This window comes from Myxine glutinosa, chromosome 5 (genome assembly GCF_964187855.1).
Source record: "Myxine glutinosa chromosome 5, kmMyxGlut1.1, whole genome shotgun sequence".
Classification (NCBI taxonomy): Eukaryota; Metazoa; Chordata; class Myxini; order Myxiniformes; family Myxinidae; genus Myxine; species Myxine glutinosa.
In genome coordinates, this window is record NC_136265.1 from 200,975,327 (window position 1) to 200,998,766 (window position 23,440).

General features: G+C 45.4%; 1 protein-coding gene across 1 annotated transcript in view; it reads right to left on the reverse strand.

The window, feature by feature from the left end:
- Positions 1 to 611: 611 nt before the first annotated feature.
- The window catches only part of HAAO (3-hydroxyanthranilate 3,4-dioxygenase), a 138,083-nt gene continuing 115,254 nt past the window's right edge, over positions 612 to 23,440 (reverse strand). Inside the window, exons 8-10 of the mRNA XM_078779368.1 lie at positions 4,301 to 4,369; positions 4,107 to 4,189; positions 612 to 840 (exon numbers count right to left, since the gene is read on the reverse strand). Of these exons, the coding sequence (XP_078635494.1) occupies positions 768 to 840; positions 4,107 to 4,189; positions 4,301 to 4,369 (225 nt within the window). The 3' untranslated portion in view covers positions 612 to 767. The remainder of the gene's footprint in view (positions 841 to 4,106; positions 4,190 to 4,300; positions 4,370 to 23,440) is intronic.

Consider the following 23,440-nt stretch of genomic DNA (forward strand, 5'->3'; position numbering starts at 1 on the left):
GGGGGGCATAAAGGTGGGAGGGACAGTGTTGTAGAAGGTACATTTTGGTTGACGTGGGTGAAGCTGAGGGTAAAACCCAGGTCAAGACACCACCTTAGCAATCTGTGGACCCATTCTACCCTTTTCACATTCTTTTGAATTTGTTATGAAGCTTTTTCTCTGTTTTCCACCTTCATGCTTCAAATTTTACTTCTGGAAGCGTGTTTGTAAATACATACGGAGAGAAATGTTGCCCGGAAGAGGTGCCCGGAATTTTTAAATGAAGATTCTGGCGCCACTGCGCTGTCCTGTTTTTCGGGCCTGTTTGCATGCCGTTTAGAGTAGCCTTACGCCTGTTGACTTTCATGTACTGTATTCGCTGTATTTGACAATAAAATGACTAATTTCTGACCAGGACTTTGTCGCTCCATTTCGGGGCAACTTTTGGGAACTCCAGCAGAGCAGACTTTCAAGGAGGCATCACGCGCTTGTCAATCGTCACGTATTTTCAATGCGATTGCTGAACAGATCCGACTCTGACCTCCCAGACTCTGGTTAAATAGATGATGCCTTGAGATGATGGTTGAGCAGAATTTTAAGGAGCTTCCAACAGTAAATTAATTGACCCAAAATTTAAGAAAAGGAAATCCACTTTTATTTGTGTGCAATATATGAATCATTCTTTAATGACATTTCAGATCATTCTTGCTGCACAATTTGTATGCAGCACAATATTGTGATTTCTCAGTTGATTTCCTTTTACCCAATTACCAAAAATCGAAGCTGCTTCACTCTTGCTTCTTTCTGGGTGTTTGGCTGATTATGAGGGTAAGTGAGCCTTGAGGTCTTGTCCACTTGCACCTGCAAGGAAAGGTGATCTTTCAGGCGATGCAGTTGATGACACATTTATGCTTGGTTGTGTACAGTTGGAACTCATGTTAAATGTTCTACAAACGAGATGCTCATTATAGTGCAAGACATGCCCGGAATTGCCAATGCATCGAGGGCAGAGCTCTTGTTGTTGCGAGCTCGGACGGCCAAGTGGGTCTCGACATTCAAAATACTTCAAAGCACCTCTGGTCTGGTGCTCCTGCCTCACACCTAGCCCGTCTTCACGCTGTTGAAACCAAAGCGTTCAGAATCATTGGAATCTCCCGCGATGAAGCTAACTCCAAGGGCCTTTCACTCACTCACCGCAGGCAGGTTGGTGGTCTTTCCGTCTTCTACCGACTCCTCTCTGGCCTTGCCCCCCCAGTTCTCTCTGGGCTCTGTCCCCCAAATATTCCTACAGGTCGCACAAGATCTGCCTGCAACCCTCTTATGGTTAAACTGCCAAAATCAAGACTTTCTGCTCACCTTCACTCCTTCATTCCTCTTTTCTCCCGCCTCTGGAACAAACTCCCTCACTCTCTTCAATCCCACTCCACCCTCCAGGTCTTTAAAACAGCTGTTCACCACCATCTCTTATCCTCCCCCATCCAAAACCTTGATCTTTTCTACCCCCGCTAATTTCGGTCCCCTTGTGTTTTATACCTCTTCCCCCCCCCCCCTCCCCTTCCCACGCCTCCTGCCCCCAAGCCCTCTCCCTCCCACACTTCTCCCTGCTCTCAAATGTTGTGGTTGTGTGCTTCCCCTTCTCTCCCCATCTTGTCTTCCGCTCCCTCTTTTTGTATATTTTGTTTGTCTGGTTGATTTGTTTGTGAAATAAATGTTAGCTCTTTCACGAGCCTCGATTCAGTATACAAAAAAAAGAGAAAAAAAAAAAGCACGATTGCACTTTGGGGGTGAATGAGTAACACCAGCTTCATTATAAAGGTTTTTTTTTTTTTTGACAAACAAGAACACTTTTATTTGTGTGAAATATACAAATACTTGGAATATGTCTTTCAATCCTCTCTCTGAAAGGACCGTCTGGAAAACCCTTCTATCTGCTTTCTTAACAATCCTGAGGAAGTTCAGTCATTCATACTCCTGGGTCTCATTTATCAGCCATGATCTTTTTGGGGGAAAACCACATTTCAAAGTTGGCCTCCAAAGCCAGCCGCTCACTGGGCATCCTCCGTTGTACAAAGTCCTTCCATGGCACACCTGAACTCCTATCCACCTACAAGGCCTTCATCTGCATGGTGATGGAGTACTGCTCTCCCCTCTGGGCTGGCTCCCCTGTCTCACATCTTGCTCAGCTTGATGCCATGGAAACCAAGGCCTTTTGGATTATTGGAATCACCCACGACGGAACAGAGGTTATGGGGCCTATCACGTCACCGTCGCAGACAGATTGGTCGTCTGTCTTCTACTGACTCCTTTCTGGTCTTGCCCACTCTGCTCTTTTCGTGCTTTGTCCTCCCACATGCAAGGTTTCTGCAGGGCTCACACGGTCCCCCATAAACACCCTTTTGGTGAAATTACCTAAATCCAGGATCACTGCTCACCTCCACTCATTCGTTCCTCTTCTTACCCATCTGTGGAGCCAACTTCCACATTCTCTTCAATCTCATTCTTCCCTCCAGGTCTTCAGGACAGCTATTCACCACCACCTCAAATATCTCCATTCCAAAACCATGATCTTTTCTATCATTATCTGCCCCCACCCTCCCCACACCCCACCCCAATTCCTCCTCCTTTGCAATTTCCAGTACCCCTCCCCCCCCTTTGAAGTTTCCTTCTCTGTCCATCTTTTCTACCCCATGCATCCTCCTGTTACCCATCCCTCCCCACACCCTTTGTTGTCCCCCGTCGCACAGCGGAGCGAAAGGGGGACTATGGTTTTCCCGTCCGTCCGTGTGTGCGTGCGGGCATGCGTGCGTGTGGGCCTGCATGCGTGCATGCGTAAGCGAAGGACCGCATTCGAATTTGGTGTGTGGGTGCAACCCACGTCAAAATCCAAGATGGCCGCCGCCATGTATGTCTGATGCCATGGATGTCTGAACCTTGTGAGCAGAATATCTTGAAAAATAAGCGAAGTACCAACTTCTAATCTGGTGTGTGGGTGTATCTAGGCACAAGGAAGAACGCTATTGAAAATTGGGTCACCACGTCAAAATCCAATATGGCCACCGCCATATATGTCTGAACCTTGAGATGAATATCTTGAAAAATAAGCGTAGTACCAACTTCTAATTTGGTGTGTGGGTGTATCTAGGCATAAGGAAGAACGCTATTGAAAATTGGGTCGCCACATCAAAATCCAAGATGGCCGCCACCATATATATGTCTGAACCTTGAGCGAAATATCTCAAAAAATAAGCGAAGTACCAACTTCTAATCTGGTGTGTGGGTGTATCTAGGCACAAGCAAGAACGCTGTTTAAAATTGGGTCGCCACGTCAAAATCCAAGATGGCCGCCGCCATGTATGTCAACCTTGTGAGATGAATATCTTGAAAAATAAGCGAAGTACCAACTTCTAATCTGGTATGTGGGTGTATCTAGGCATAAGGAAGAACGCTATTGAAAATTGGGTCGCCATGTCAAAATCCAAGATGGCCGCCTCCATGTATGTCTGAACCTTGTGAGCGAAATATCATATCACAGCATGTTTTCTGCGTCTTCCACTTTGTCAACTCACATCACTTCCCCGACAGGAGACCGAGGCGTAATGCTTGTTTGTCCAAGTTTCCCTCTCTCTTGGACAACTGTGGTGTCGGTCTCCGTGTCTCTCTCTCTCTCTCTCTCTCTCTCTCTCTCACTCTCTCACTCTCTCACTCTCTCTCTCTCTCTCTCTCTCTCTCTCTCTCCCTCTCTCTCTCTCTCTCTCTCTCTCTCTCTCTCACACTCTCTCACTCTCTCACTCTCTCACTCTCTCACTCTCTCACTATCTCACTCTCTCACACTCTCACTCTCACTCTCACTCTCTCTCTCACTCACTCACTCTCGTTCCTTCTGCATCCTGTATTTGTCTGTTATGTCCTGATTCGTTCAGTGTACTAGTTCTTCCATGAGCCTCAACTATGTCTGCAAAAAATAAAATAAAAACCTTCTTTTGTATGGAGCACATGGCTCCAATACCGTACCTGTATATTGAAGGATATAAAGTTGGTGTGTCTTGGACTATCTGAGCATCTTATTGTCAAACTTTTAGAATTCCCCTTATACATAGTTGGTGATGGTTATCCAGGTCTGCATTTACCTTGTGCCCACAGGAACAAGTACACTGTCACCTTTTCCCAGATGTATCTGCACTTCACCTGAGGTCACCTCTGACTGACCCTCCTGTGCATGAAATCAAAGTAATGCATGTCAGTCACATCCAAATTTTCACCGGCAATGAATAACATCAAAATGAAGTTGAAAATTTTCTTCCAAGATAGCTAAATGACACACCATCTGCCACAGCCAATGGTCGACTGCGTCCATCTCCAAAACCATCTCCCCAGCTCGGTAGAACCTGGCCTGTGGAAACAATTGTAGATAAACAAGGTGGATTAACAAGGTGGATAAAGCTCAGCATTTAGAGAATTTCCCCAGGGTGCGAGGGGAAGGTGGTGGAGAGGTGTGCAGTTCCCAACAAGGCATCTTTAACCCTTTCTAGCCACTAAAGGTGACAACACCATCTCCCTTAGGCACAAAAATAAACAGGAAGACTTACTCACCATGCCCTGAGTACAGGGTTCAAAATTATCATTGAGATCCCCCAAAACGAATTCGAGTGTCTCGGCCTGTTACTTTCACATCGCAGACAGGTTGGCGGCCTCTCTCTATTCTACCGCCTCCTTTTTGGTCTTGCACCGTCTTCCCTCTCTTGGCTCTGCCCCTCCCAGGTTTCTGCAAGGTGCACACGGTCTGCCCGTACTCTTGTTAAACTCGCAAAATCCAGGCTCGCTGCTCACCTACACTCATTTGTTCCTCTTTTCTCTCACCTGTGTAATCAACTTCCCTAGACAACTATCGGGGATGCCACTTCGTGGTGGTTGTACCCCCCAACGCAAGTCGGGGGCTAAATCTTCCCCATTATCCCAATATCCCATGCTGCCTGGATTTATCAGGGCAGCGCGGTCACGGTCAAAGTGCCAATCGGTCCCCATGGACCGGCCCTTTCCCTCTGGTCTCTTCTCTTCTCTTCATGATTGATTCTACACAGTTCAGAGATAGGGCCAAAAACGATATATAGCATGCAACGTCGAAAAGTTGTGGACGGGTTATGACAAAATTTGGTGGACGAGTTGGGTAAGTGACAAGAACAAGTCAATTCGATTTTGGTTCTGGTTTAGTTCCAGATCAGAATATGGCCTATCAGTGGGATAACCATTCCTTTCATGCCACGTGGCGCAAAGGAGCTGGCCTGGTGCCTGGGGAAATGTTTTTGAGACCCTTTTCTATTGTTCTATTGTTCTATTGTATCGTTTTATATTGTTCTATTCTTATATTGTATAGTTTTCTATTGTTCTAGTGTTTTGCAGTTCTATTGTACAGTTTTCTATTGTTATATTGTATAGTTTTCTATTGTTCTAGTGTATAGTTTTATATTGTTCTATTGTTATATTGTATAGTTTTCTATTGTTCTATTGTATAGTTTTATATTGTTCTATTGTTATATTGTATAGTTTTCTATTGTTCTAGGGTATTGCAGTTCTATTATATAGTTTTCTATTGTTATATTGTATAGTTTTATATTGTTCTATTGTGTAGTTTTATATTGTTCTATTGTATAGTTTTCTATTGTTCTATTGTATAGTTTTATATTGTTCTATTGTTCTATTGTATAGTTTTCTATTGTTCTAGTGTATAGCAGTTCTATTGGCTAAGGAGTACAATCCTGGACTCCGATGCAGGATACGCGAATGCCTTATCACTCCAGTTATGTGGTACTCGTTTTTCCGACCTCGGAAGGATGACAGCCTAAATCAACCCACGTGGTGTTATTTGAATAGGACGACAGGGGCTCAAATTCAAGACCCTAAGATCTTAAGCCAGCCACCTCAACCGTTAAGCCTACACCATGCCTCTATCAGTAGGATACAAAATATAAACTGTTCGGCCTGAAGGAGGCATGCGCTCTACTGAATGCAATTCTAGTTCTAAATGCCTTAGGTGCTCAAATGTTCCACTTATAAAAAAAAAAAAATAGGGGCAATGCCCCTGGTTTCACCTGCTCGAACGAGGGAACCACTGGTTAGTATGAATGACACACAACATATTGTTGCGGATATGAGGATTGCATTTTTTTGATTGTGTGTATTGTAGTGGTAAATTGTTGTGTAACATTGGTTGGATATGGCCCCTCCTGCCTCCAGAGTTGTGTAAAGGTAAAAAGGGCGTCCCGGTAGTTATTCCATGAAACACCACATTGCAGGACCCGATAAAACCCTTGTTCAGTAGCTTATATCTTATTATGTGTTTTAGAGTAAGGCCTTGTCTACCATTAGAATAATACTCCATTGCACCGAATCAATTAAGAATAGCTCCCCTTCAATACTTCCATTTCCCAGCCAAACTCTCCATCTGCAGGTAAAGCAGTTCACAAGCGTGGGGTGCACGCCCTCTCAATTCGCTGCTATAATGAATATGTGCCCCGTGCTCTGTTTGAACAGGAGGGGCGGGGTCGCCAGGGAGAGGCAAGCCCAGGGCGCGCCACGAAGGGCGGGGCTGTTCAGCCCCATGCCCAAATAAGGAAACAAGCCCGTGGCCCGCCACGAGGGGCGTGCCGTCGGCGCCATGCCCAAATAAGGAGACAAGCCCGTGGGATTACCATACAAGGTCACGAAACAGAGCACGGGGGGGGGGGGGGGGGGGGGGAGGGCGGTACCGAAACCGAGGGGGGCGTGTCAGTCCCGCGCTGGAGAGAAGTGAGAGGAAGGGAATACGAGCTGAGCTGCGTGGAGAGGTACACGACAAAGAAAGGGTCCAAGAGAAAGCAGAGGAACTTTTACGAACAAGTTGCAAAGAGATACGGCAGATGAGTCCAGCCCCGTTTCAACCAGCCGTGTGAAGCCCTGACGGGGCAGCGAGTGACCCTGCCGGCGTGCGCTGTAAAGCCGAATACCAGGAGCTGCCGGCGTGTGCTGTAAAGTGGAATACAAGGAGCTGCCGGCTCCCCGCTTCCTGCCCGGAGTGGACCTGCTCGCTGTGCCCTGTGATCCCACCTGCTCATCCTTTCCAGCCATTCCTGCCTGCAAGTTCCCCATTTGCGTACGTGAGTTTGTTTTGTTCGTGCTGTCCTGGGTAGTAACTAAGTGTATAAGCCAGTAATTTTCACTGTGTCACCTGCGTTTTCATGTCCGCTGTAAATAATCGTGACTGCTCTTTTTGCTTATGTGTGTAAATAATAAACCCCGTTACTCTTCTGTACATCTTCTTCTTCTTCCTCTTTGCATTCGTCGTCTTAGTCTTTTCCACATTGAGTATCTGTGGCGCGATACGGCCAACGTTTGGGTGAATCGGGTTTAGTCGGGGAACAACTGTTCAGTCGCGGAGCCTTCGCTCGGCAAACATACCATCCTTAACCGCGTACCGTAACAATTGGTGTCAGGAGTGGGATTCGAGGCCCGAACCAAATTTTTAAAAAACATCTAGAAAAAAATTTGGTCAAAATTTGGAGCTGCTGGAAATTTGTGTTGTTTTAAAGCAAAACCCGAATTTTGAAATCGCGCCATGGCTGGTCAAGGTGACGGGATGTCGGTGGGAGAGATAGACGGGGTGGAATCAACCCAGGACCTCGGGGAAATGTATGGGGAGGAAAGGGAGGAGGAGAAAAATGGCAATGTGGTTGCGGAGGTTTCAGGCGCGCAAAATGGCGCCTTTGCGCACGCGGTTACAGCGGCACCCAATCTAGCCGCGCCCGTGACCGTAGCAGCACCGGTGAATTTGGACCTCTTTATGATACAAATAAGGGCGCTCATGGTCCAGACAAGTGAAGACCTGAGGAATGACTTGGGGAACCGGATAGATGCTCGGGGTGAGCGCATAAGGGACGAATTGAGGGCTAACAGTGAGCGATTGGGAAACCAAATTGGAGCAATAACGAACGGAATGAGGGCCAATATGGAGCGAATCGGCAAGATTGGGGACAGAATGGGTGACCGCATGCAAAAATGTGGGGAGACCATGGATCGCATGGTGGGCGAAAGGGTCCCGGGGTGCACGACGAGGTAACGTGGGTCGAGAAGCACTGGTTGAACGAAGTTGAGAAAAGCACGGGTACAATGACGGGGGTAGAAATCGCGACACGGGGTTTGGAAAAGCCGGCGACCGATGAGGTAGAGGGTGTTTTATTAAAGCCAACGGTCGTCGAGGCGAGTAAAGAAAAAGCGGTAGTGGGCATTGAAATTGAAGAGACCGGGGACTTAGAAAACCACTCGCGGCGGGAGGAAAAGATGGAATATGTACAAAGTCCCTGCTCAAATCATGAGGATGTGCTCACTAACCAAATAAAGAGTTTGCAGGTGCGCGTGGAGAAGGGAATCCCCCAGGTGAGTCGTGCTGTATATTGTGCGGGTAGATTTTGTAGAAGGATGTTTGGCGACAAAAGAATTGTCGCGCGATTGGGGTCAATATGGCACCCGGGCGTTGGTAAAGGGTCCCGTGTGAGTGGAAATGGCACGCGTGTGGAAAAAAAGTGTGCGTCAAAGGGTGAGCGTGTTACGCAGCGCGAGTGTGATACCGAGTGCGAGAGAGAATGCACGTCGGGGTGTACGGGGTGTGACACAGGGAGTGAGAGCAATACGGAGTGTACGTGCGACACGGAGAGTAAGGTAGTGGTGGAACGTGTGCGAGGAAGCACACCTGAGTTGGTGGTAGCGCGAGGGTGGGAGAGCCCATCTGAGCGCGTTAGTGGGTGGATGCAAGAGTGCACGCCCATGGTGAGTGGTACGGAGTACGTACCGAGGGAGAGTGCGCAAGACGGTGCGCGAGGTGTGTTAAAAGAGTGTGCGAGCGGCGAGTGTGCGCAAGAGTGTGCGCGAGAGGTGTGGTGTGTAACAGGGAGAGCGTTGGTGGAATGTACGGACAGCGTTGGAACGCCGGGTTTTGTGAGGGTGAAAGGGGTAGCGTATGCGTGTGAGCATGCAGGTGAAGCATCGACGGTAACCGGGTTAGCGGTTAGGGCGACGGATAGCCGATGCGAGCACTCGGGGCGCGGTGTGCTTTGTTGGATGCAGGGCCCGGCGCGGATCGATGCTGCGTCGTTTCTCTTCGAAGCGTCGTTGCCGATTCGGGCTTGGCCCCGCCCTGCACGGTCGAGTCCGGGCCTTGGAGGGTGAGGCGACCGGTACGGTTCAAGGGCGAGTGGGAGGAAGCGGAACGGTGCCCCCTCGTGGGGACGGGGTTCCGACCGGGGGAGATTGAGCCATCGGGCCCGGGACCGCAAGGTACCGCGCCGAGATGGTGCGTGGAATCTCGGCCCGACCAAACCACCTCCCTTGAACCGAAAGCCGGACGGATTCAACCTGCAGGTGACCAAACCACCCGAATTCATTGCTCGGCTTTGCGAAGCCGAGTTTAATGATGTCATGACGCACCGAGGCTAGTATATAGCGGACTGTGATGATGGTGATGATACTGATAGTGTTTTGATCCGAAATTTAGAATAGTGGGTAGAATTGGCAGTAATTGGAAAATTTTTGATTGGTTGGAATTTGGATGAGCCAAATTGAAAGGAAATGCCCCATGTGAAGGGATGGCCAATCCACCATCCCTCACAGCAGGGGGGCAAAGGAGCACTAGTTTATGGGGTTGATGGCAGTGAAAACTAGCCCGGGTGGGTTAGGATATATCGTGTGTAGGGCCCTAGAGATTGACATTAGGTAACGTTAAGGTTAGTTAGTGACTGATACCTGTAGTGGGGACGCAGGTAGATTAGAGTGGATGATAATGACGTGGGAGCGCAATAGTTTAAAGGGACGACTGGGAAGCGCAAGTTTCAGAGGGGAGTAGTTAGATGAGATGATGCCGTGTGTTTGAGGATTGGAAGTGTATGGTGAACAGGTGTGATTGAACAGGTGTGATTGCACAGGTGTGCAACTGGACAGGTGGATGGAGCAGTGTATGAGTGAGTGATAGTGATGTGAGTAGTATTGACCAAATGGTCCAGGAAGGAAGGAGGGTGCAGGGGGCACCAGATGTGAGTGCACAGGTGTGCAACAACAGGTATGGAGAACAGGTGTATGGAATAAATGGAGTGTGGAATATATGGAGTATTGGAATGGATGGTCGTGGAGTGAGTATGGTGGAAATTGTGGAGTGGAGTGGGTGGTGCGAAGGTGTGAATGGGGGAAGAGTGGACCCCCATCACGAATACCCGGGGCGGGTAGTGTAAGTGTTAGGTAGAGGGTATAGGTAAATTGTGGTTGGATATTGGCATCTGTGGTGCGGGTGGAAGAATGATGTTTGGATGGGTGCATTAGTGTTGTGGAAATGGCTGGGCGTGTAGCCTGTTAGTGTGTGTAGTTGGTTTGGGCACTCCACCACTGTGAGGATGTCAGCCAGGTGAGGCCGCAGGTGGGCTCTGGGAGCCGGTAGTTGTGGATGGGGCCCGAGGATCCGGAGGACGGACCTGGGTAGCCCAGTGCCAGAGGGCACCGAGGGGTGACAGAGCCAGGAGGGGCCTTCCCCAGTTAGATAGGTTAGGGTGAGGAGCAGGTAAGCTCGGGAGGCAACTGCAGTGGTGGAGGTGTGCAGGTGGGTAGACCTGCTGGGAGAGCGACACGCCCCAGCCCAGAAATTGTGCAAGGGCAGCGGGAGATGAATCGGGGGAGTGAGACCCCAAATTTGAGCAGCACCACAGTTTGGTCAATGGGAATTGGTTTTTAGAACCCATAGTGTAAGTTGGCCAATGGATTGGCAGGGAAAGACCCCGGGTAGTGTAACGTGTGTTAAAGTCATTTAGAGGATAGTTAGGATTAGGAAGTCTCCTCGCACCATCTGCATCCACTCACCTGAGATGACGTACCTCCACACCATGCCAGGTTGTTTTATTATTTTTGTGATGCAGATGTTTGGATTGTGAGATGCATCATGACGTGGGTGTGACATTGTGCTTGATGTTCCATCTCTTCCTCCTTATGAGGATTGATGATGAATTGGGTGATGGCAAATTTTGGTTAGAGGGATTGTGGTGACGAATTTGGTGTAGAAGAAATATGGGGAAGACGTGACAGTAGCGACGAATTTGTAAATGTGTAGATTTTGTAAATATGGGGTAAGGGCAAGGGTAGTGTAGGTGACAGGGGGGTGACGTACGGTAGGGACGAGCTTTCTCACTTCGCCCTCCGTACGCATTTCACCTTGCATTGCCTTATTGATGTGTACCCTTGTGACCTTACCCCTCGCTAATCTGTCTCTCCCCCCTTTTGTCTCCCACATGACCTGTGCGCCGTTGGGCGCCGAGGGGAGCGTGCGTGAGTCGGCCATTGTGTGCCCGGAACTCCCAGAACCAGCTGTCTGCATCGATGCACCACATTACGGACCACATGTCTGTGGCCGAGCACCACGTAGGGACCCCATGGGTTGGGGCATGGCCCCTCTGCTGGAACCGGCCATGAGGGCCCGAAATCTTGCTGGCGGACCTTGGCCACAGGGCACCGATGCCCCACAGGTGAACCACACATAGTCGGCCCCTGTGGGCCATAAATAAATAAAAAACGGACACGTTAGGTGCATTTTATATAAATAGGCCGCCAGCAAAGGAAAAAGACAACATCTGGAAGAAATAATAATAGCCAGCAGAGGGAGCCGAAGAGCAAGAGACCACCTGCAGGGTTAGGGGTTGTTTGGTTATTTTTATTATTGAACATTCATGAACTATGGTGACTGCACCGATGGGTGCTTGAGGGTGTTTCGGTGCGTTTTGGGTGCTTTCATGGTGCATTGATGAAGAGCAGACTGTCTCCCCCCCAGAAAGAACAATCACAGGTCCTGGGTTAGTCTTGTAAATAAAAGTAGTGTCAACTGTAAATAATGCTCCCCACCGTCAATGTATAGTTTGAAGACCATTCCGCAATTCGGTTAACTGTGGGCGTGAGTCTGTTAGGCAGGGTGCAATGGAGCAGCGGGACACATCTATTTATGTTTTAAAACTGTTACACTCAGGGTCAGGTTAAAAGTAGAGGGAACTACACCTACGTGTCACACTAAATAAAAGTTGTAGGCCCAGGACGTGCCTAAGAGGAGGAGGGTGCAGTGTTGCGGATATGAGGATTGCATTTTTTGGATTGTGTGTATTGTAGTGGTAAATTGTTGTGTAACATTGGTTGGATATGGCCCCTCCTGCCTCCAGAGTTGTGTAAAGGTAAAAAGGGTGTCCCGGTAGTTATTCCATGAAAGACCACATTGCAGGACCCGATAAAACCCTTGTTCAGTAGCTTATATCTTATTATGTGTTTTAGAGTAAGGCCTTGTCTTCCATTAGAATAATGCTCCATTGCACCGAATCAATTAAGAATAGCTCCCCTTCAATACTTCCATTTCCCAGCCAAACTCTCCATCTGCAGGTAAAGCAGTTCACAAGCATGGGGTGCACGCCCTCTCATTTCGCTGCTATAGTGAATATGTGCTCCGTGCTCTGTCTGAACAGGAGGGGCGGGGTCGCCCGGGAGAGGCAAGCCCAGGGCATGCCACGAAGGGCGGGGCTGTTCAGCCCCGTGCCCAAATAAGGAAACAAGCCCGTGGCTCGCCACGAGGGGCGTGCCGTCGGCGCCATGCCCAAATAAGGAGACAAGCCCGTGGGATTACCATACAAGGTCACGAAACAGAGCACGGGGGGGTGGGGGGGGGAGGGCGGTAACGAAACCGAGGGGGGCGTGTCAGTCCCGCGCTAGAGAGAAGTGAGAGGAAGGGAATACGAGCTGAGCTGCGTGGAGAGGTACACGACAAAGAAAGGGTCCAAGAGAAAGCAGAGGAACTTTTACGAACAAGTTGCAAAGAGATACGGCAGATGAGTCCAGCCCCGTTTCAACCAGCCGCGTGAAGCCCTGACGGGGCAGCGAGTGACCCTGCCGGCGTGCGCTGTAAAGCCGAATACCAGGAGCTGCCGGCGTGCGCTGTAAAGCGGCATACAAGGAGCTGCCGGCTCCCCGCTTCCCGCCCGGAGTGGACCTGCTCGCTGTGCCCTGTGATCCCACCTGCTCATCCTTTCCAGCCATTCCTGCCTGCAAGTTCCCCATTTGCGTACGTGAGTTTGTTTTGTTCATGCTGTCCTGGGTAGTAACTAAGTCTGTATAAGCTAGTAATTTTCACTGTGTCACCTGCGTTTTCATGTCCGCTGTAAATAATCATGACTGCTATTTTTGCTTATGTGTGTAAATAATAAACCCCGTTACTCTTCTGTACGTCTTCTTCTTCTTCCTCTTTGCATTCATCGTCTTAGTCTTTTCCACATTGAGTATCTGTGGCGCGATACGGCCAACGTTTGGGTGAATCGGGTTTAGTCGGGGAACAACTGTTCGGTCGCGGAGCCTCCGCTCGGCAAACATACCATCCTTAACCGCGTACCGTAACAATATGTAACGGGGAAGATACCTATTTTGTAAATACCTATTTTGGGGGGCAAACCTCTAAATTTTTTGTAATGCCTTGAAGAAACTTTAGTACATCACAGGTGATGAAGGTTGTGGTCAGGATTCATTGAATATTTTGGGGGCTCAAAGCCCTCGCAGACCCCTCAGACCCCGTTGTTTATGCCATGAACAAACTGATTCATCACTGGTGATGAAGGTTGTGGCCAAGTTTCATCGCAATTGTCTGTGTAGTTTCAGAGAAGAGAGCAAATACCTCTTTTTGGGGTTGAACATAGATAGACCCTTCTAATGAGCGCAGATTTTGATGCGTTAAATCAACCTTCGTTAGACATCATCAGATATGAAGCTTGTGGGCAGGTTTCATGAAAATCATGTGTTTGGAAACACTTGTTATTATCACTTGAACCAGACTCGCTGACTGACCTACGGACACTGCTCGATCACATAAACTCACTGGATTTAAGTCCAGGTGAACTAAAAATATTTAATTTTGTGACTTGGATACTGCTCATCACTGTGACTCTGGGGCCCTTCTTTTCTCCAGGACAGAGGACAATGGACCACCAAGCGGACAATGTGTATGTGCGTGTGCAGAGGTCTGGTTGCCAATTATGGATTAATTTGAAAACTTTACAATATAATGTTTTGACACAAAGAATAATTTTTCTGGTGTTGGTTCGAAGAATATTCATCTCATTGCCCACACCGCCAAATCCCAGACATGCCGTCTCTGCAGCATGTGTAGATAGCGTAATCATGTCAACCTGAAGCTTTTGCCCATCTAACAGGTGCACGGCTCGATTCTCCCTCCGGCTGCTCCAGGCACAGACGTTGCAGGCCAATGAAGGGGACAAGGCCTTAATTGGCCAGTTCCAAGTTCCATTATGGAAAGGGAATTGCCTTTGAACGTGCCGTCCATTTTTTGCTTCTTAAGCATGTCGTCGCATTTTGAAGCATGGCTTCCTTCAGTTCCAACACTCTTTCAAGCAAGAGTAGGCCTTTGGGCCAGATCTCTGCATCAGGTCCCTTTAGGAGTCCAATTATGGTTTAAACCAGTGTGCTTTCATCAAATTCAATTGCCGCAACATTTGGTTGGCATCTCAGAGCTTACACATGGAAAAGCCTTTTGGAGGAGCAATTAGAGAGGATTGGGCACATAATATTTCATGATGAAACAATTGACAGATTTAATAATCAAGTAATGAAAAAAAAATCAAGGGTTTCTTCAGGAACCTCAACATTAGCTCAGAACAACATTATCCACATTTGCAGCACCAACAACCTTAAATAGCTGCAGGTTATCAGTTAGCATGTTAGTATGAATATTCATATATGTTTTTATTATCAATAAGACATGCATCTAACATACAAAGAGGAAAGTTTGTTTGTTCGTTTATTCATTCAGAGTCAGCAGGACCCATGAGTGTGACCAAACTTTGCATGGCCTCCTCTTTCATACGGACGAAGATCGAGGACTATGTTCGGATAAAAAAAAAGAAAATCGTACCCGTGTCCGAAGGCAGTGATTCAGTTTCGCGTTTACAATATGAAATCGGCAAAGCCGAGAAACGAAAGAAACCCTATAGAATCCCTTAGAATTACCCATTAGAACCATTTGGAATTACCCTTTATAATTACCCTTTAGAATCCCTTAGAATTACCCATTAGAACCATTTGGAATTACCCTTTATAATTACCCTCTCGAACCCCTCATAATTACCCTTTAGAATCCCTTAGAATTACCCTTTAGAACCCTTTAGAATTACCCTTTTGAATTATCCTCTGTAACCCTTTATAGTTTTCCTTTAGAACCCTTTATAATTATCCCTTTAGAATTACCCTTTGGAATTATCCTTTGGAATTATCCTTTAGAATTACCCTTTGGAATTACCCTTTATAATTACCCTCTAGAACCCCTCATAATTACCCTTTAGAATCCCTTAGAATTACCCTTTAGAACCCTTTAGAATTACCCTTTTGAATTATCCTCTGTAACCCTTTATAGTTTTCCTTGAGAACCCTTTAGAATTACCCTTTGGAATTACCCTTTATAATTATCCCTTTGAACCCCATTGAATTACCCATTAGAATAACCCTTTATAACCTTTCAGAATTATCCTTTCGAACCCTTTTGAATTACCCTTTAGAACCCTTTAGAATTACCCTTTAGAATCCCCTTTTGAATTATCCTCTATAACCATTTCTAATTTTCCTTTAGAACCCTTTAGAATTACCCTTTGGAATTACCCTTTAGAACCCTCTATAATTACCCATTATAACCCTTTACAATTACCCATTAGAATCACCCTTTAGAACCCATTAGAATCGCTGTTTAGAACCCTTTATAATTACCCTTTTGAATTATCCTCTCTAACCCTTTATAGTTTTTCTTTAGAACCCTTCAGAATTACCCTTTGGAATTACCCTTTGGAATTATCCTTTGGAATTACCCTCCAGAATTACCCTTTGGAATTACCCTCCAGAATTACCCTTTATAATTACCCTTTATAATTACCCTTTGGAATTACCCTTTGGAATTACCCTTTGGAATTACCCTTCAGAATTACCCTTTGGAATTACCCTTTATAATTACCCTTTATAATTACCCTTTGGAATTACCCTTTGGAATTACCCTTTGGAATTACCCTTCAGAATTACCCTTTGGAATTACCCTTTATAATTACCCTTTATAATTACCCTTTGGAATTACCCTTTGGAATTACCCTTTGGAATGACCCTTTGGAATTACCCTTTATAATTACCCTTTGGAATTACCCTTTGGAATTACCCTTTGGAATTACCCTCCAGAATTACCCTTTATAATTACCCTTTATAATTACCCTTTGGAATTACCCTTTGGAATTACCCTTTGGAATTACCCTTCAGAATTACCCTTTGGAATTACCCTTTATAATTACCCTTTATAATTACCCTTTGGAATTACCCTTTGGAATTACCCTTTGGAATTACCCTTTATAATTACCCTTTGGAATTACCCTTTGGAATTACCCTTTGGAATGACCCTTTGGAATGACCCTTTGGAATTACCCTTTGGAATTATCCTTTGGAATTACCCTTCACAATTACCCTTTGGAATTACCCTTTCTAATTACCCTTTGGAATTACCCGTTGGAATTACCCTTCAGCATTACCCTTTGGAATTACCCTTTGAAATTATCCTTTGGAATTACCCTTTGGAATTATCCTTTAGAACCCATTAGAATCGCTATTTAGAACCCTTTATAATTACCCTTTTGAATTATCCTCTCTAACCCTTTATAGTTTTTCTTTAGAACCCTTCAGAATTACCCTTTGGAATTACCCTTCAGAATTACCCTTCAGAATTACCCTTTGGAATTACCCTTCAGAATTACCCTTTGGAATTACCCTTTGGAATTATCCTTTGGAATTATCCTTTAGAATTACCCTTTAGAATTACCCTTTGGAATTATCCTTTAGAATTATCCTTTAGAATTACCCTTTGGAATTATCCTTTGGAATTATCCTTTAGAATTACCCTTTAGAATTACCCTTTGGAATTATCCTTTAGAATTACCCTTTAGAATTACCCTTTAGAATTACCCTTTATAATTACCCTTTAGAACCCCTCATAATTACCCTTTAGAATCCCTTAGAATTACCCTTTAGAACCCTTTAGAATTACCCTTTTGAATTATCCTCTGTAACCCTTTATAGTTTTCCTTTAGAACCCTTTAGAATTACCCTTTAGAATTACCCTTTGGAATTACCCTTTGGAATTACCCTTTGGAATTACCCTTTGGAATTATCCTTTAAAATTATCCTTTTGAACCCCATTGAATTACCCATTAGAATAACCCTTTATAACCTTTCAGAATTATCCTTTCGAACACTTTTGAATTACCCTTTAGAACCCTTTAGAATTACCCTTTAGAATCCCCTTTTGAATTATACTCTATAACCATTTATAGTTTTCCTTTAGAACCCTTTAGAATTACCCTTTGGAATTACCCTTTGGAATTACCCTTTAGAACCCTTTATAATTACCCATTATAACCCTTTACAATTACCCATTAGAATCACCCTTTAGAACCCATTAGAATCGCTATTTAGAACCCTTTATAATTACCCTTTTGAATTATCCTCTCTAACCCTTTATAGTTTTTCTTTAGAACCCTTCAGAATTACCCTTCAGAATTACCCTTTGGAATTACCCTTTATAATTACCCTTTGGAATTACCCTTTGGAATTACCCTTTGGAATTACCCTTCACAATTACCCTTTGGAATTACCCTTTATAATTACCCTTTGGAATTACCCTTAATAATTACCCTTTGGAATTACCCTTTGGAATTACCCTTTGGAATTACCCTTCAGAATTACCCTTTGGAATTACCCTTTGGAATTACCCTTTGGAATTACCCTTTGGAATTATCCTTTGGAATTACCCTTCACAATTACCCTTTGGAATTACCCTTTATAATTACCCTTTGGAATTACCCTTTGGAATTACCCTTTGGAATTACCCTTCAGAATTACCCTTTGGAATTACCCTTTGGAATTATCCTTTGGAATTACCCTTTAGAACCCATTAGAATCGCTATTTAGAACCCTTTATAATTACCCTTTTGAATTATCCTCTAACCCTTTATAGTTTTTCTTTAGAACCCTTTAGAATTACCCTTCAGAATTACCCTTCAGAATTACCCTTTGGAATTACCCTTCAGAATTACCCTTTGGAATTATCCTTTGGAATTATCCTTTGGAATTATCCTTTGGAATTAACCTTTGGAATTACCCTTTGGGATTATCCTTTAGAACCCATTAGAATCGCTATTTAGAACCCTTTATAATTACCCTTTTGAATTATCCTCTCTAACCCTTTATAGTTTTTCTTTAGAACCTGGTGTTGGGCTAGCGGCTAGGGTGCCGGCTTAGGATCCTAGGATCCTGGGTTCGAATCCCGGTCGATCGCTGAATTAACGCCAGGGGGGTTGACTCAGCCTGTCATCCTTCCGAGGTCGGCTAATTGAGTACCAGCTCACTGGTAATTCCCTGTTTGTCGTTAAAGGCGGCAAAAAGGGTTGGCGTCAGGAAGGGCATCCGGCCGTAAAACATTGCTTCAAAAAAGGGGACCCGAAAAACAACAACAACCACGGTTCCCGAAAAAGGCCAACCCCCACTTTGTGGGGAAAAATGGCCTCTAAAGGTGGTTATTTATATATATTTATTTAGAACCCTTTAGAATTACCCTTCAGAATTACCCTTTGGAATTACCCTTCAGAATTACCCTTTGGAATTACCCTTTGGAATTACCCTTCAGAATTACCCTTTGGAATTACCCTTCAGAATTACCCTTTGGAATTACCCTTTATAATTACCCTTTGGAATTACCCTTTGGAATTATCCTTTAGAACCCTGTTGAATTACCCATTAGAATTACCCTTTCGAATAACCCTTTTGAAATACCCTTCAGAATTACCCTTTAGAATTACCCTTTAGAATTACCCTTTGGAATTACCCTTTGGAATTATCCTTTATAATTACTCTTTGGAATTACCCTTTGGAATTATCCTTTAGAACCCTGTTGAATTACCCATTAGAATTACCCTTTAGAATAACCCTTTAGAAATACCCTTTAGAAATACCGTTCAGAATTACCCTTTAGAATTACCCTTTAGAATTATCCTTTATAACCTTTTAGAATTATCCTTCAGAATTACCCTTTAGAATTACCCTTTAGAATTACCCTTTAGAATTATCCTTTATAACCTTTTAGAATTATCCTTCAGAATTACCCTTTAGAATTATCCTTTAGAATTACCCTTTAGAATTACCCTTCAGAATTACCCTTTATAATTACCCTTTGGAATTATCCTTTAGAACCTTGTTGAATTACCCATTAGAATTACCCTTTAGAATAACCCTTTAGAAATACCCTTTAGAAATACCCTTCAGAATTACCCTTTAGAATTATCCTTTATAACCTTTTAGAATTATCCTTTCGAACCCTTTTGAATTACCCTTTCGAACCCTTTAGAATTACCCTTTAGAACCCTTCTGAATTACCCTATAGAAGCCTTTAGAATTAACATTTATAATTACCCTTTGGAATCCTTTAGAATTACCCTTTAGAATAACCCTTTGGAATTATCCCTTTGAACCCTTTAGAATTACCATTGAGAATTATACTTTAGAACCCTTTATAATTACCCTTTAGAACCCTTTAAAATTACCCTTTATAACCCTTTATAATTATCCTTTATAACGCTTTAAAATTACCCTTTATAACCCTTTATAATTATCTTTTACAACCCTTTATAATTATCCTTTATAATTATATGACGGTCTCGCGAGATCACGGCGAGGTCACGTCTTTTCGAAGCTGTTCCATGCGCTCACACTTTCGAAGCTAAGTAATCTTTCACAATTGTGTTTTTGTCGAGACTGTATCTATCTTTCGGTGTGTGTACCTATAGCGTATCTTTAGGAAAATTTTCGGTGCTAATTTTTCATACATGTATACACAATCGTCGGTTAATGCGTATCGAGTATTCTGAGGCCTATTACTCATAGGCTTAGGCTTCCGTACCGTCTCCGACCTTGTGGTTTTGTTTTCTCTCAGCGGTTCGTCGAATGTGCTGCAATTATTTTCGTTCTCTGTTTCGTCCCAGTCGTTCACCCCATACCTCCTTGTTTAATATCTCTACTCAAAAAAAAACCCCAAAAAATATTTCATTCTCAGGTCTTATTCGTTTATTTGTTGTTCTTATTTGTTCGTTCGTTCTTCGTTCACGTTGTTCGCGATCATGTGGTTAGAAATGTATAATCTCTCCCTTGAACAACTATTTTCTCTCATATATCATAACACCTTTTTCTTCTTCTCCTACAAAAGGATGCTTTCGTCTTGCTCACCAAATCTATTCATTCCAAAAACAAAAAACAATACCATCTCTTACAGTTCCTCTTTTATACATTCCCTAAACTCTCCAGAACTCCACCCATCCTTCAGCGTCCTCAAACGTATTTTTGACTCGAAGGTCTCAAACTCATTTTGCAAAAAATGTTCGTTTCCCATGAATCGTACACTTTTCAAAATCCAATCTCACCCCTCCCCTCCAAATCTTCCCCATCCCCCCTTCCCTCCAAAACCTCCCCATCCTCCCTCCCCTCCAAAACTTCCCCATCACCCCTCCTCTCCAAATCCTCCCCATCACCCACCCCTTTCAAATCTCCCCCCTTGCCCCTTCCCTCCCCTCCCTCCTAAACTCCCCCCACTCCCCTCCCCTCCGAGACTCTCCCTCGCTCCTCCCCTCCTAGACTCCCCTCTCACCCCTCCTCCTCAAAGCATCCTCCCTGCTTCCTCCCCCTTCCAACTTTCACCTTCATCTCCCCCAACCTTCTGCCTTGCTCTTCCCCCTCCTCAAATAACACCTCACTGTGCCTCTCCCAATCTCCATCAAACCTTTTGTCCGCCCCATTCTTCCCTTTCTCCAAGCCATTCTCAAATCTCTGAAATCTCTGACACACCTTCAACAGCTCTCCCTTCCTCTTCCTCCTCTTCCACATCTTACCCTACCCCTCCCCCCCCCCCCCTGTTCTGTACCCGATGCTCCCCCTTCCTCTTCATTAACGGTATGGACCTCAAACATCCGGGGCCTTCGCTCAAACTTGACTGATCTCTCCATACAGGTTGCTTCTGACAAACCAGATGTGATCTGCTTAACAGAAACTTTCCTCCTTCATGATGTCTCTGATGCCTTGGTATCTCTCCCAGGTTACTCCCTCCTCCGGTATGATAGACCTGAGCCTCGTCCTGGAGGTGGGGTTGCTATCTTTATAAAAAACTCTCTTCCTCACTCGCCCTCCACTGCCCTCTCTCCACCTCACCCCCAGGAATACCTTTGGCTACGGCTTCCCCTTCGCTCCCACCTTTTGTTCATATGTGTGTTGTACCGTCCACCAAACAGTGATGACTCCATCTACATCTCGCTGTCTGATAATATGGACCAACTTATATCTACCCATCCCAAATCTCTCTTCCTCATATGTGGTGTATTCAATTGTCACCGTGCCAGTTGGCTGGGTGTGGGTACCTCTCTCACCAGCAATGGCTCTTCAGCAAAGGACTTCTGCGACTCACTGGGACTGACACAATCTGTCAATTTCCCGACCCGGATCTCAGTCAACGGCGCATCTTCTCTTCTGGACTTGGTTATGACTAACTTCCCTGAAAATGTCTGCTGCTCTTCTTCTGCTCCAATCGACTCATCTGATCATGTGCTTGTCCAAGTGGACATCTCTTTGACCATTCTCAGAGAGCCTCCTCAGCGTCGACGAGTCTGGCATTTCACTCAGGCCAACTGGCACGGTCTTCAAGCAGCCATAAATCATCTGGACTGGTCTCCCATCTCTACCGCCTCTGACATCAACTCATCCTGGGAATTCTTTCAAAGTAAATTGCTCTCTCTCATGCACAGATTTATCCCATCTCGTCTTCAGTTGTCATACCCTTCCTCCCGTCCATGGTACACGGATTCTTGTGGTGAGGCTGTTGCCCTAAAACAACTTGCTTTCGTCTCCTGGAAAGCAAATCAAATGGAAGGAAATCTCATTTCCTTTCACAAAGCCCGAAACAAGTGTGTGTCCACCCTCAGGAGAGCCAGGAAACAATATCTCACCGTTCTCAAGACCGAACTCTCTTATCTGTCTCCCTCTTCCAAATCTTGGTGGCGTCTGGTCAAATCTGTTTCTGGTGTTTGTTCCCCCTCCATCCCCTCCCTCACCTCAAACGGCTTAACGGCTGACTCCGCACGTGAAAAAGCTGAATGCCTCAACTCTGTGTTTGCCTCTAAATCTTGTGTCCCAAACCCATCCCTCTCTGTACCCACCGTACCCAGTCGTACCCAGCTGCTCCTGGACTCTGTGTCCTTTCCTCCTGACAAGGTGGAAAAGTTTCTGTCAACCCTCGACTCTGATTCTGCAACTGGTCCTGACGGCATCAGCCCACGGGTCCTAAAATCATGTTCTTCCGCTCTTTCACTCCCTCTTTCTGTTCTCTTCACCCTCTCTTTTGCTCAAGGTCATCTGCCATCTGCTTGGAAATCAGCCAACATCACCGCTTTGCACAAAAAAGGTGCAAAAACAGATCCTAGCAACTACAGACCAATCAGCCTTCTCCCAATTATCAGCAAAGTCATGGAATCCATCATTGCTTCAGATATGAAATCTTTCCCCTTCTCCAATGGATTGATCTCTGATCATCAATTTGGTTTCAGACCTGGACACTCTACTCTGGACATGCTGCTTCTGCTTTCACAACAATGGATGGAGGTCCTCAACACCAAACAGGAAATTAGAGCTGTCTCCCTTGACATTTCACGTGCCTTCGATACGGTCTGGCACCCTGCTCTGCTCACCAAACTCTCCTCCTTTGGTATCCATGGAAATCTCCATGCATGGCTGGCGGACTTCCTCTCTGGTCGTAGTCAACGTGTGGCCCTGAATGGGTTTCTCTCATCTCCTCTTCCTGTTCAGGCTGGAGTTCCCCAAGGTAGTGTTCTGGGCCCTGTGCTTTTTCTGGTCTTCATCAATGATCTCTCTGACTCTCTTGAAAATCCTCTCTATCACTTTGCTGACGACTCTACTCTCTGTCGCTCCATTCCTCATCCCTCAGATCGGCAGTCTGCAGCCTCCTCACTCTCTGTAGACCTGGAAAAAATCACAGACTGGGCAAACAAATGGAACATGTCTTTCAATCCTGATAAATCTCACACTCTTACAATGTCTCTCTGAAAAGATCGACTGGACAACCCTCCCATCTACTTTCTCAACAATCCTCTCCAAGAAGTTCTGTCGCTCAAGCTTTTGGGTCTCACTATCTGCCATGATCTTTCTTGGGAAAACCACATTTCCAAGCTGGTCTCCAAAGCCAGTCGCCGACTGGGTATCCTCCGTCGTGCGATGTCCTTCCTTGGCACACCTGAGCTCCTCACCACATACAAGGCTTTCATCCGCAGCTCTATGGAATACT